The following is a 15,042-nucleotide window of genomic DNA, read 5'->3' on the forward strand; positions in this document are numbered from 1 at the left end:
GTTTTCCCAGACTCCCCAGGACTGCATCCAACTTCTTTAGCCACCGGTAATCCAGCGACCAGACTCAACAATATTCCAGTTGCCCTCATCTCTACTGGATATCTATTTTTTGTTGTTGTTGAGCTTTTTGATGCCAGATCATCTGTATGGGTCACATCATTGACTTCTATTCTCTCTGGATGCCGGACCCACTGCACTAGACAATCCCTGCCCCAGGGCTAACATCTAGGACCTTAACCTCAGTGGTCAATAAATCAAATGCCTAACGTCTGGGCACAGCCATAGGCCATAGGCTGTATCCACCAGGACCCCCTAGAGCTGCAGCCAACTTCTTCAGCCACCGGTAATCGAATGCCGAACGATCGGACTCGGCCTACTTTAGTTGCGGCCATCTCTAATATCCAGGTTTCCAAAGGAACCTCCAGTGTATGGCATATTGCTTCCGAGGTGGAATATTCATACTGAGCCAATGTATTCTGTTTTTTCCAGTGGCGGACAACTTTTCGAAAAAGAGGTTGTCGAAGACGAGGTTTCTTTTGGAAACAGTGCCACATTTGTCCATGTGTTTAGTCTGGTATTACAGCTCAGTGCCATTGAAGATGATATGCCACATTGTAGCTAAAATATTACACAAAATCTATGCTATAATACCAAAGTATACTATACAACTCTTTACTATTATTACTACTAGAGAGAAGGGAAATTCGAGCATGCTCAAGTCCGTTTTGAATACCAGTGGCTGAAGAAGTTGGATGCCGCCCTAGGGAGTCCTGAAAACATGGATACAGTCTACGGCCTATGGTTGTATCTGTGTTTTCCTGGCCTCCCTAGGGTGGCATTCAACTTCTTCAGCCACCGATTATCAAATGCCGAATGATCGGACTCGAGCATGCTCAGCTCAACTACTACTAAAGTGTACAGCAATGATGTGGCGATCACAGTGGGGTCCTCATAGTATCATCTTAGCAGAACAGCCTAAGAAGACAGGTTGTTGGTGTACAATAGTTACCTACAGAATGGGGTACTGCCTATTGGATAGATATATAGGGGGAGATTTATCAAACATGGTGTAAAGTGAGACTGGCTCAGTTGCCCCTAGCAACCAATCAGATTCCACCTTTTATTCCTCACAGACTCTTTGAAAAATGAGAGGTGGAATCTGATTGGTTGTTAGGGGCAACTGAGCCAGTTTCACTTTACACCATGTTTGATAAATCTCCCCCATAGTATATAAAAGCAGGGTATCAATAAACCACTGTTGCATCAATCATCACATACCGAGCGTCTGTCCGGCCAGCACTCTTCCGTTCTCGCCCAGGACAGCCCCCCGTGCGTGCCTCTCGTTCAGATACTGTACAAATGCATATCCCTTGTGGACCGAGCAGCCAACAACGCGTCCGTATTTGGAGAAGATGGACTCTACATCGCTCTTCTTCACCACCGCCGTGTTCAGGTTACCAATGAAAACTCTGGAGTTCAGGGACTTGGGGTCATTCTTGTTGGTGATGTTGCTTGTAGCGGCTTTCAGGGACATTTTCTCCCCGTAGGCTGAAAAGACAAAGAAACATGGCGGGGTTAGCTATAGTAGAGCATGTGTCCTGTTATTTGTTACGGTACATATACGTATCAAGAGTGTATCAATGGCCGTAGTGTTATAGACGTATCACTTTGGATGGAAAACCTGAAATTGGCCTAAATTTTATCACAATTGAACAATTTTATTCCAAGTGTTCACTCAGTATAATGTCACTGTGTGGTTACAGAGGTTTTGGTGCTGTGTGACAGGAGAGCTGGCCATACAATGCGAGCACCCCCAGGAATCTCTGCTCCTAAATGTGGATGTGCAGCAGCTGTACACATGCACAGTGAAGACTCATCCCGCTCCGTGCGTGCTCAGGAATGGCTGTCAATCAATACCAAGCCATGTCTGTAAGCAACAGGGACTTCCTGTGTTTGGTCTCTTTTTTTTTTTTTTGAAGAGAGAAAAGACCAAATATCAGCACACAGGGAGCATGGAGCACAGGAAGGGAGACACCTAGTGGCCGTATGTATAATGTTGATTTAAACATAGAAAACTGGTGTAAGAGATTTGTAATTTACTTCTATTACAAAAAAAAAGTCTTCCAGTACTGATCAGCTGCTGTATGTCCTGCAGGAAGTTATGTATACTTTCCAGTCTGGAGAGCAGGAGAGGTTTTTTATTAGGATTTGCTGCTGCTCTGGACAGTTCCTGACATGGACAGAGGTGGCAGCAGAGAGCACTGTGTCAGACTGGAGAGAATACACCACTTCCTACAGCAGCTGATAAGTACTGGAAGACTGGAGATTTTTTTTTTTAATAGAAGTAATTTACAAATTTCTGGCACTTTCTGGTACCAGTTGATTTAAAAGAAACATTTTTTTTTGTGAACTACCCCTTTAATTATCCAAATTTTTGCCAAATTAACTCTCTACATTTGCGAGATGTTTTCATGCTATCTTTAGTGTCCCCCCCCACTGGCAGAAACTGCAAACAGGTCAACCGGACAAACAAGCTTCATATAGGAGCTTCCAGTGAGTCCACAATGTGTACGTGACTGGGTTGACAAGGGTTTCTTCCAGCTGTACGACTCCTCTATATCCCACATACATTGGTAGATTGGCCACGCTGCGCTCATATATTCATCTATCAATGGAAGAGAAGTGAATGTGAGAGATGTCACTTCCACTATACGCTATGGGGCATGCATGGCTGCCTGCACGGTTTATAAAGCCAGAACTGGCAATGGGAAGAAACATGTCATCCTCTTCAGGCTCTTACAAGACAATTAGTAAGATCTTCTAGGAGATTGGATTGTCCTGCATGGCTACACGTTCACAGGAACGGAAGAGACGGACGAATTCTGGGAATTAATTGAAAAAAAGACAAAAAACAACAACAAAAAAACAAGAACGAAAAAGTATGATTTCTTGATGGTAAGTAACTATCCAGCTCTGGCCTGGGCTACCATGGGTCTTGCCGGCTGGATTGGTAACTATGTATAATAATGTAAGAATGGTCATAGGACAAAGCTAATAAATCTGTGGTGGGGAGAACCTGCACCCCAGAAATATTAGAGATGAGCGAGTACTAAAATGCTCGGGTGCTCGATACTCGAGACGAATATTTCCCGATACTCGGGTGCTCGTTTCGAGCTACGAACCCCATTGAAGTCAATGGGAAACTCGAGCATTTTTGCAGGGGACCAAAGCTCTGCACAGGGAAAGTTGCGTGAAAACCTGGATGGAAACACCACGGAAATGGACAGGAAACAGCAGGGGCAGCATGCATGGGCGCCTCTGTGGGGGGAGACTGGACACAGCACAGTGAGGATAGGTATAGCTGAACTACAGATCCCAGCCAGCCAAGAGAATGTCAGCAACAGGACAAATTGACTACTGACAGCTGCACTACAAGTCCAAAAAAAAAAAAGAAAAAAAAAAGTTTTAAAACTTTTAAGCCCCTAGAAGGACTATTGGGTTCTTCATGTCGGATTCCTGCCTAACCGCACACTAATTCCCTGCCTAACGCTCTCCCTAACAGACAGCAGCTCTCTCCCTATGCTCATCCAGTCTGCGTCTGAAGCGAGCATCGCGGGACCTGATTCTTATATGCCCAGGTCATCTGATCTGGCCAGCCATTCGCTGCTATCGACATATAGGGTTCCCACGTGATGCTACAAGATCCCAAAGACTCTCCTGCATGATGATTGGCTGAAAAAAAGCCGTCAAACCCTACCAGTCTGCTGCTGTTATTATTGCAGATTATCGGCTTGGCTCTCACCGGACTGTCACTCTACACTGTGCTGTACACATATTACTTAGCTGTATTATTGCAGATTATCGGCTTGGTTCTCACCGGACTGTCACTGTACACTGTGCTGTACACATATTACTTAGCTGTATTATTACAGATTAGTATAGGGCCCAGATACGGCTCATATCCACTACACCAGGGGTTAGACATGTTCTGGCTCCAGCTCAGTAAGAAAATCTCATGTCATCTCGTACAGGACGAAAATCTTTGTGTACAAATCTTCTAACGCAAAATTATAATTGTTTTGCAATTATCTATTGGATAATGATGTCACATGATGATGTCACACGGCCATTATACAATGGACTCTTTACAGACATGAGCGTACACGAGCGTGCGGCATTGGATTACTGGTGGCTGAAGAAGTTGGATGCAGCCCTAGGGAGTCCTGGTGGACACAGCCATAGGCCATAGACTGTATCCATGTATCCACCAGGACTCCCTAGGGCTGCATCCAACTTCTGCAGCCACTGGTAATCCAATGCAGAGCGTTCAGGTTCGCTCATCTTTATTACTTACAAAATTATTTTTTATAGATTTAAAAAGTTTTAAAGGTGTTATTCAGCACTGGGAAAACATGGCCGCTTTCTTCCAGAGACAGCACCGCTCTTGTCTCCAGTTTGGGTACAGGATTTGTAACTCGGTTCCATTGACGTTATTGGAGCTTAATTACAAACCGCACCTGACCTGCAGACTAGAGCGGTGCTGTCCCCTTTAATTATTTTTTCCCCTCCTAATCTGCGACATTCTACATGGGTTGTGTCTGGTATTACAATACTAGCCTCAGCTCACGGATGAGTATAATGCTGCGTTTACACGAAACGATAATTGACCCGATCGTACGGTTAGCGATGTCAGAGTAACAGTTTTTTTTCATAACGATCAGCGTTTAGACGGTACGATATATCGTACGGAAAATTTGTTTTGCGATCGTTTTGCGATCGCTTAAGCCTATCTCACACATTGGTTAAATCGGCGAACGACTGTTCACACGGAACGATCTGCTAATTTTTTGCGAACGATCAACGACGATTTGAGTAGTTGTTCAAAGATCAAAATGAACGATTTCTCGCTCGTCGTTTGATCGTTCGTTGCGTTTACACGTACGATTATCGTTCGATTTCGAAAGTTATCGCGCAAATTCGCACGATAATCGTTACGTGTAAACGCAGCATTGTGCTGTTTCCTGAAAAAAAGGGGGGAAAAAAGCAGACTCTACTTTCTAATTTATGTTCAAATATCAGCAACAGCTGCAGACTTGCACAACCGCGTCCCCTGCTCTCAACCCCCTCCATCTCCCTAGTGTGATTGGTGCACACAGCAAAAAGTCATAAAAGTTAAGGCAAAATGGGTGTTTGCACAAAAACTTTTGCTGTCTCTGAAACTTTTTGCTGTCTCTTATGTGTGAACTTAGCTGCTGCGGTTGAAAAACCCTTTTGGTCCCATTATTCAAATTCTGAACACCTAAAGCAGTGTGAACCTAGCGTAAGTCAAGTCTTTGGCCTTATTCACGCGTTACGTAAATTTGTCCGTAATTGAGGATGAAAAATTCTGCACATATTTAGGGCCCATTCACACTATCCGTAGTTTTACAGATCCGCAATCCTTTCTGCACAGAAATTGTGCGGAGCGTAACCGCGGAACAATTACCCAATAGAAGTCAATGGGATCCGTATTTACGGACGTTACATCAACTTCGCGTTTTTTTGTGGATCTGCAAGAATACAGATTATGGACGCACTGCGAACAATTTTTTGTGGATTGCAAACAACGATTGCCGACATAAAGTCACTAATCTTGTGAACGAGTCAATGCACACATATACTTTTGTCTGTAATTGCGGATCCACTAATTTAGGGCCCATTGATTTCAATTAGGCCGCTCACACTGTTTGTAGTTTTATGGACCCGTAATTCGCAAATATTACTGCCAAGCCCTAGTACAGACTGTAATTGTGGCGCAGATTCTCCCATAGAAGTCTATGGGAGCTGCCGTAATTTTTGCAGTTTCGTAATTTTTATGGAAGAAATGTCTGTAACAGCTGCAAATCTATAAAAAAAAATTATGAACTTTAAACCATTCCCACTTATTTTCCTTTCACCTTCCCCTTCTTTGCTGATCCACAAAAAATACAGATAATAGCCGGGTTCCCAGTTGGTATGACAGTGGCCGTTCTCTGACACGGCCGTGTCACTGAACGACCGCTGTCTGTGAGGTTCATGCCGGCTGGTACTACTGGAGCCGCACTTTACATTGTCTGCACTGTCAGTTTTCTATCTGGCAGGAGGGTATACAGAGTTCCATAGGACCCAGTGTTATTTTAATTTTCAATAAATAGCCTCCAGTGTTGCAACGGCCGTTATTAATTAAAAAATTTACGTTGTGTAAATTAAGCCTATGGATGCATTACAGAGAAATTTTTGCAGATTACAGATGAAGATTGCGGGCTATTGCAGACATCATATACGGTCCTGAAAAACTACTAGATGTGTGAATGTAGCCTAATGCTAAGAACAAAGGTTTATCCACAACAAACCTCTTACTTTACTTTATTTTGTCTGTTAAAGTTTAAATAAAACTTAAAATGAATTTTTATAAAAAATAAAATAGAAATAATATTAAAAAATAAATGTAATAGAAATAAATAGAAATAATAAATAAATAAATAAAGCTAATATAAATGAATATAAGTAATAAATAAATAAAAATAAATAAAAATAATATAAATAAAAACATGTCCACAAATACAGTTAGCCGACGCGTTTTTAAACCCTTAGTCTACAGTCTACAGCTGATTTGTGAGCAGTGGATATTCTAATCTTTTCCTTGTAAGACTTCACTGATATTGGTGAGTAGAGATGAGTGTGACTCTTGCACGCTCATGTCCGATTGTTCGGCATTTGACTACCGGTAGCTGAAGAAGTTTCATGCAGCCCTAGGGAGTCTGAGAATACATGGATACAGCCATAGGCCATAGACTGTATTCATATTGTCCCCAAGAAACTTCTTCAGCCACCAGTAATTAAAGGGGTACTCCGGGCGGGGGTTATTTTTAGGGTATGGCCGGGGAAGAGGTGGAAATAGAGACCGCCGGTAACTTACCTCCCCGGTTCCAGTGCCGGATCCCAGATCACGCCGCCCCGTTCTCCCGTCCAGCCACCGCTTCCTGGTCAGAGGTGCGTCTTGAGACGTGACTTCTCAAGGCAGCATAGCCATTAAGCAGTTGTAGCAGGGTTCCGCCTCGGCCACTGAATAACTGAGCTGCCTTGAGACGTCACATCTCAAGCCGCAGCTCAGACCAGGAAGAGGCAGCGAGCGGGAGAACGGAGCGGTGCGATCCGGGATCCGGCACTGGAATCGGGGAGGTAAGTGACCGGCGGTCTCTATTTCCACCCCCTTCCCCGGCCATACCCTAAAAATAACCCCCGCCTGGAGTACCCCTTTAAATGCCAAACAATGGTTCTCAAGCCCGCTCCAGTCCCGCTCATCTCTGTCGGTGAATAATAGGTGACCGTGGTTCGTGACCTTGTATTGCTATAAATACACACATCCTAAAGCTGCCCGTGTAATAACATCACATCCTATAATTGAAGATAAGCCGATTATTTTTGTTCACGTCATGAACCGTTTTGTTGCCTTTTTACTAATTGTGTCAATTACAGAAATAAAAATCCATCGATTGACCCCGGAATCCGCGGCCGTTGTTACCCCGAGCGTGTGACAACCTTGTCGTGACCGCGTTCGGCTTTGGAAGGAAATTAAAACTGTTACAATGAGCAATTTATTAAAAGAGAAAGGAAGGCAAATGATTAGATTTTGGGCTGCGTCTGAACGTGTCAGTCATCAATTAAGCATAAAAAACACTCAGTGAACTGATGGCTTGTTAAATGAAAATCATTTCCTGACAAGAGGCAAAGCTTTTAGAAATGTATTATTAAATCAGCCAATTATGGGATCTCTACTGATGAATGGGAGACAGCGATCTGTGCAGAGTGTGCCCGCAGTGTCTCCGCAGTCTGAGAGGAGGAGTACACCATACTATGGGCCCTGCATACATATGGCACATGTGGACTCCCAAACCTCCTCCAGGATCAGCATATACTTTTATAGTAAGATCCTTAAAGTATAACTCTGCCCATAGAGTAACAATTCATTCAATACTTGTTATTATCTATTCAGTCTCCTTCCCCCAGTTCTGAGCTGCTGCTTTCTGCTGAAGACACAAAAATCTGTGTGTGAGCTTTTCTCTCTGTCTCCCCCTCCTCCACCCTCCCTTCTGAGACGGCTGATGTAAATAAGACCTTATCTGCTACTTTGTAATGCTGGGAGGGTTCATCATAGTGAGTTTATTAGCAACCTTGACCTTGGATTAACCTTCCCAGTGTTACAAAGAAGCTACAAATTTGCAGATAACGCTGGCCAGGGAATTGTTTACATCAGCCGTCTCAGAAGGGAAGGGGGGAGACACCATGAAAGCCTTTATATATGTTACAAGAGGGAAGAAGGGAAAGGGAGGGCATGATGAAAACCTTTATATATGTTACAGGAGCAAGAAGGGAAAGGAGGATATGATGGAACCTTTATATATGTTACAGGAGGAGGAAGGGAAAGGAGGACATGATGGAAAGCTTTATATATGTTACTGGAGGAAGAAGGGAAAAGAAGGACATGATGGAAATCTTTATATATGTTACAGGAGGAAGAAGGGAAAGGGGGGACATGATGGAACCTTTATATATGTTACAGGAGGAAGAAGGGAAAGGGAAGACATGATGGAAACCTTTATATATGTTACAGGAGGAAGAAGGGAAAGGAGGACATGATGGAAACCTTTATATATGTTACAGGAGGAAGAAGGGAAAGGGAGGACATGATGGAAACCTTTATATATGTTACAGGAGGGAAGAAGGGAAAGGGAAGACATTATGGAAACCTTTATATGTGTTACAGGAGGGAAGAAGGGAAAGGGGGACATGATGGAAACCTTTATATATGTTACAGGAGGAAGAAGGGAAAGGAGGACATGATGGAAACCTTTATATATATATTACAGGAGGAAGAAGGGAAAGGAGGACATGATGGAAACCTTTATATATGTTACAGGAGGAAGAAGGGAAAGAAGGGACATGATGGAAACCTTTATATATGTTACAGGAGGAAGAAGGGAAAGGGAGGACATGATGGAAACCTATATATATGTTACAGGAGGAAGAAGGGAAAGGGGGGACATGATGGAAACCTTTATATATGTTACAGGAGGTAGAAGGGAAAGAAGGACATGATGGAAACCTTTATATATGTTACAGGAGGTAGAAGGGAAAGGAGGACATGAGGGAAACCTTTATATATGTTACAGGAGGAAGAAGGGAAAGGAGGACATGATGGAAACCTTTATATATGTTACAGGAGGAAGAAGGGAAAGGAGGACATGATGGAGTCCAAAAAGCAGCATTTATTACACTGACATAGTGAGCATGTATAATTGATGTACTGTATGTGTGATGTATGCTGTGCTCCTATTTTTTTTTGTTTGGGGGGCGGGGGTACATCAGCAAAACACTACAGGTTCAATGATCCAAGCCCAGGTGGTGGCCGCTATGTACGATCCAATCAGCCTTAACGTGATGTCGAGTCATCTCTATCTGATATTCATTACACGTCCAGCTCCCAATAATGGTTACCTTCCTTTTTATCCTTACTCCAACAAGCTCTTAATGAGGTTGAGGAGTAAAGGACATTACCTCTACTCAGATGATTCCTCCTCAGACTCGCTAATGCTAATAGGAAACTTTCATGACAAAATGATTGCATTGCAAGGTTTTTGAAATGCCCAGCATGTTTCCTCTACCGCTGCGCTTTCTAGCTTCCATTCCAGTCAGTGGTGTAACATAAAGGGAATCTGTCAGCGCTTTGACAGGAGCTGCTGACAGTGTTAGATAACTGATAGGTCTAATGTCGCTGGACTGGATCCAGGTTTTCCAGCCAGACTTAGGGCTGCATCCAACTTCTTCAGTCACCAGTAATCAAATGCAGAGGGTTCGGCTTTGGATGAACCCGAGTGCACTCAAGATGCGCTCATCTTAAGTGATGTTGAAGTTAAACCCACTGTAGTAACCTATTGCATTTTTTTCTTTTAATTTTTTGTATAGTTCGTCCCTTAAAGGGATGTTTAAACGAAATATGTAAAAATTAAAACAGAAAAAATGCCATCGGTTTCTGCAAAACACATTAAGGATCTTACTATAAAAGTATAGGCTGATCCTGAAGGAGTCCACCTGTCCCATATGTATGCAGGGCCCATAGTATGGTGTACTCCTCCTCTCAGACTGCAGAGACCCTGCGGGCACACTCTGCACAGATCGCTGTCTCCCATTCATCAGTAGAGATCCCAGCAGGGGGCATCTGGTTAAATGCTCAAATCCCCCATTGATTTCAATGGGGTTCATTACCAGTGATGACCAAACATCCCGATGTTCAGTTCAGATCCCGAACACGAACATAAAAAAAACATTCACAAACAACTTACGTACGTACAGTAGAAGCGCACGTTTTGGTCCGCGCACAGGTGTACAGATTATTAGGTGCAAAGCATAAATTACGCAGTTACGTACATTCTCAAGTTGGAATATGTTCGAAAATGATCGGAATAACCATTCCGATCATCGAACGAACTGTTTGTGATCAGCGAACGTGAACAATTAGCATCATGTGCGTACAAACAAGCGAACATTTACGAACATGTTCGCTCATCACTATTCATTACTTGTATCCTACCGAAAAATTCTTGACTGGAGTAAAGAGCGCTTGAGATATTTAGTGTTTGCATAACACTCATGATTCTGTATTCATGTTCTGTACATATGATGAAGACGCAATGTTCAGCTAGAAGTCCAGAGAAAATCATAATTTCCCAGAAGGCAAGGGCAGGGAGAAGCATAATAAATAAGCGATACTTACCCCTCCCCGTGCCTCCGCAGCACTGCCTTACCGAGCCGGGACTCCCACCGGGCTCCTGGATCTCCTTCTGGAGGGACGTCATGACTCGGCTGATGGATTGCCCGCTCAGCCAGTCAGTGACTGGGGCGGAATGGATATTCTGAACTGCACACCTCTCTCCAGATCAGGTGCTATGTGGTAACTGGTTCTTCAACCACCAATTTATACTGGGAAAATGAACCATGGCACTCTTAAATAAGTCAAGAGAACATTTTTATTGCAAAGTGAATAATTCCTTTGTTTCAACCAGAGTAAGTATAAAGAGTCAGTACAAGACCGTAAATCCTGTTATCGGCAATGTTTTGGTCCTCCAGGACCTTTATCAAGCCATAGTGTCTCTGATGGTAGTGTCAGAATCGTCTGGGTCTGGTGGAATGTCCCAGAGACTGGGTCGGGACTGAGTCAGCAATCTATCAGCTGGGTTGGGTATTTTCCCCTGAATCGAGACGACATCGCAACTTGAGAAATACGAATTCTGGTGGTGGTTCCGGAGTGGTAAGACAATGCTGCAGAGGCACAGGGAGAGGTAAGTATTGCTTGTTTTTCATGTTCCCCCCGTCCCTGTCTACTGGGAAATTATGATTTTTTCCGGACTTCTCTTTTAAAGGTTGATACCATATCTGCGATTCTGCCTTTGCTTCTAAGTAAAAAAAAATTAAAAAAAATCTGACCATCCTGAAAGTGGCGATCCTATCATAATTTTTGATAGGGGGTTATATGAATATTTTTGTGTGTTTTCATAGTCAGTCATTTTCATTGCCTTTTTTAATTAAATACGAGTATATTCATGTCCATGTTCCTCCACCTCTGCGCATCGTAAAAGCGTTTATAGCAGGAAGGAAAATTGTTAACCCAATGATGTGTAACTCTGTGTTTATTTGGTCTAAGAGCTATATAACATATCATTGCTCCGAGTTTACCAGCCATAATGGCGTAATGAGGTAGTGCGCCACCGCTACCCCCATAGCCAATTATTATATTTACTGATGGCATTCAGTCATTTGCCTTTGTCCTCGCTTCTATAACAAGTAGAGGAAATAGATTGTACTGCATAAAGTGCCTGATTATTATATACTGCTGTTTTCTCCCGCATGGGTATGTGTGGAAATAATATTAGCACCGCTCGCTTTTTTGGGGGGGGGGGGGGGATCTGACACTTTCGGCGGCTCAGCTTAACCTTCACTCCAATCTCCACTTCAAAACAAATATTGTAGACTACAATACCAGTCCCATTAACTAATAATAGGGCTGATTCATGGTTACCATGGTAACTGCATCTCCATGGTGGAGTGAGGCCTACAGGCTTCATCTGTTTCCACGGTGACAGAAATGAGCCTTGTCACTTTTGGCGTGTAGTTTTGTGGTGATATCGCGGTGTAATTAATAGACAAGATAATTTGGTAATTACACTTAAACTCATACGGCTTAATTATATGATATGCCTTACAGAAGACACGCCATCGCCCCTGACAGGTGTAATAATTCTATTATACCATTCTATATATTTAGCCCGGGTCTTGTCCTGTTCCGTATGCTTTAGGGACTTTATATTGTGCAGAATCTGTAGCGGGTTTAGCATTTGCGCTTCTGGCACAAACGCCGAAAATGTCTACAAATTCCACTGGGTCTGATGAATGCCGAAAAAGTGACCTTGTGGCATCTATTGGAATGGGATCCATCAGTCTAGAAAAACACCTTCCATGTATTTTCCAACCTAGTCAAGCACAGAAACAGTATACTGCTGGCTATATAGTGGCGGTTTATCAATAACACATGCGGTTGTATTCATCCAGTATATACAGTTGTATATGGGCCGAAAAACTTTTGGACATACTCGCCAGGAGAATTCATACAAATCAAATAAGTATCCCCAAATAATTTTTTTTTTTTATTGATGTACTCCCAAGGCTATGACACTACTGTGCATCATGCTACACCTTTTGAGCGTCATTCACGTCTACTTCGGGGGTTCCTTTAGGAGCCTCAACCATAATCAGGAACACCATAGTATAGCCTACTAACAAACTGAGTATAAGTATAGAATACAATCTCACCGTAGGTGCCACTGCTGTAATTGCCCTCCCTGAAATGACCGGCAGTGACTGATGATCGGGAGCCTTGGTGAGCTGGGTGCTTTACCGACTGATCAGAGTCAGGAAGCAAAAATTGGCTTAAAGGGACAGTGTCACATTTTTGAAAATTTTTTAATAAAAAGTAACAAGAAAAAATAGGTGTGTTGTATTTTTTTTTTTTTTTTTTACATTGGTTTTGAGTGTCTTTTATTCAAACTAATGTATGCACAGGGGGCTGCCATTTTAATAGTGTCTGTGTGTGACGTCATTTCACGACATACACACAGACACTATACGGCACCTCTATAACATTGGAGTGAACCGACGGAGTCCGTCTGGTTCACTCAAACTGGAGGCTCCGTCACTGTGTACTGCGCATGTGCATAGACATGCGCAGTACACAGCTTACCTGGGGAGGGGTGGCCATTTTTTTGAAGTCCCTGCAAGAGGAAGGAGAACAGGGGAGGAGAGAGACCGCACAGTGAGTGGGCAGGAGAATTCTGTGCAGCTCTCCCCCCCCCCCCCGCCCCAGCGTCGGACTAGGCGTCCGCCCCCACTAACCTTGCAGCAGACCGCAGACCAGCCAGGACGGTCCCCTCCAGTATAGTTACAGGGCCGGAGTGAGCTTTGGGCACGGAAAGGCTGTAATACACCGTCCCGGAAGCTCACAGCTGCAGCCCCTCGGTGCCTGGATTCTCTCCTGCTCGGCGGCCATGTGACATTGCGCTGCAGAGCAGGAGAGAATCCAGGCACCGAGGGGCTGCAGCTGTGAGCTTCCGGGACGGTGTATTACAGCCTTTCCGTGCCCAAAGCTCACTCTGGCCCCGTAACTATACTGGGGGGGACCGTCCTGGCTGGTCTGCGGTCTGCTGCAAGGTTAGTGGGGGCGGACGCCCAGCTCACTCCGGCCCCGTAACGGGGGACCAGCCTGCCTCTACCGCGCTTCTCCCTGTGCCCCACATCAGCTCCCCCCCCCTGTCACCCCAGCATCTCTCCCCCCGTCACCCCAGCATCTCTTCTCTCCCCCCTGTCACCCCAGAATCTCTCCCCCTGTCACCCCAGCCTCTCCCCCCTGTCACCCCAGCATCTCTCCCCCTGTCAGCCCAGCCTCTCTCCCCCTGTCACCCCAGCCTCTCTCCCCCTGTCACCCAGCCTCTCTCCCCCTGTCACCCCAGCATCTCTCCCCCCTGTCACCCCAGCCTCTCTCCCCCCTGTCACCCCAGCATCTCTCCCCCTGTCACCCCAGCATCTCTCCCCCTGTCACCCAGCCTCTCTCCCCCTGTCACCCCAGCATCTCTCCCCCCTGTCACCCCAGCCTCTCTCCCCCCTGTCACCCCAGCATCTCTCCCCCTGTCACCCCAGCATCTCTCCCCCTGTCAGCCCAGCCTCTCTCCCCCTGTCACCCCAGCCTCTCTCCCCCTGTCACCCCAGCATCTCTCCCCCTGTCACCCCAGCCTCTCTCCCCCTGTCACCCCAGCCTCTCCCCCCCCCATCACCCCAGCATCTCTCCCCCCTGTCACCCCAGCATCTCTGCCCCCTGTCACCCCAGCATCTCTCCCCCTGTCAGCCCAGCCTCTCTCCCCCTGTCACCCCAGCCTCTCTCCCCCTGTCACCCCAGCATCTCTCCCCCCGTCACCCCAGCATCTCTTCTCTCCCCCCTGTCACCCCAGAATCTCTCCCCCCCCTGTCACCCCAGCATCTCTCCCCCTGTCACCCCAGCATCTCTCCCCCTGTCACCCCAGCATCTCTCCCCCTGTCACCCAGCCTCTCTCCCCCTGTCACCCAGCCTCTCTCCCCCTGTCACCCCAGCCTCTCTCCCCCTGTCACCCCAGCCTCTCTCCCCCTGTCACCCCAGCCTCTCTCCCCCTGTCACCCCAGCATCTCTCCCCCTGTCACCCCAGCATCTCTCCCCCCGTCACCCCAGCATCTCTCCCCCCGTCACCCCAGCATCTCTTCTCTCCCCCCTGTCACCCCAGAATCTCTCCCCCCCCTGTCACCCCAGCATCTCTCCCCCCGTCACCCCAGCATCTCTTCTCTCCCCCCTGTCACCCCAGCATCTCTCCCCCTGTCACCCCAGCATCTCTCCCCCTGTCACCCCAGCATCTCTCCCCCTGTCACCCCAGCCTCTCTCCCCCTGTC

General features: G+C 45.7%; 1 protein-coding gene across 5 annotated transcripts in view; it reads right to left on the reverse strand.

Moving 5' to 3' along the window:
- Positions 1–15,042, reverse strand: part of RALY (RALY heterogeneous nuclear ribonucleoprotein) — a 64,977-nt gene that overhangs the window by 21,740 nt on the left and 28,195 nt on the right. For 2 of the 5 annotated variants that reach the window (XM_069952136.1, XM_069952135.1), the window contains exons 1-2: positions 12,095–12,144; positions 1,279–1,548 (exon numbers count right to left, since the gene is read on the reverse strand). In XM_069952136.1, the coding sequence (XP_069808237.1) occupies positions 1,279–1,548; positions 12,095–12,140 (316 nt within the window). In that variant the 5' untranslated portion in view covers positions 12,141–12,144. Of the gene's footprint in view, positions 1–1,278; positions 1,549–1,800; positions 1,833–12,094; positions 12,145–15,042 lie in introns of those variants that run through there. The other 3 variants (XM_069952137.1, XM_069952138.1, XM_069952139.1) reach the window with 2 other exon arrangements.

The sequence above is a fragment of the Dendropsophus ebraccatus genome, chromosome 14, assembly GCF_027789765.1.
Source record: "Dendropsophus ebraccatus isolate aDenEbr1 chromosome 14, aDenEbr1.pat, whole genome shotgun sequence".
Taxonomy (NCBI): Eukaryota; Metazoa; Chordata; class Amphibia; order Anura; family Hylidae; genus Dendropsophus; species Dendropsophus ebraccatus.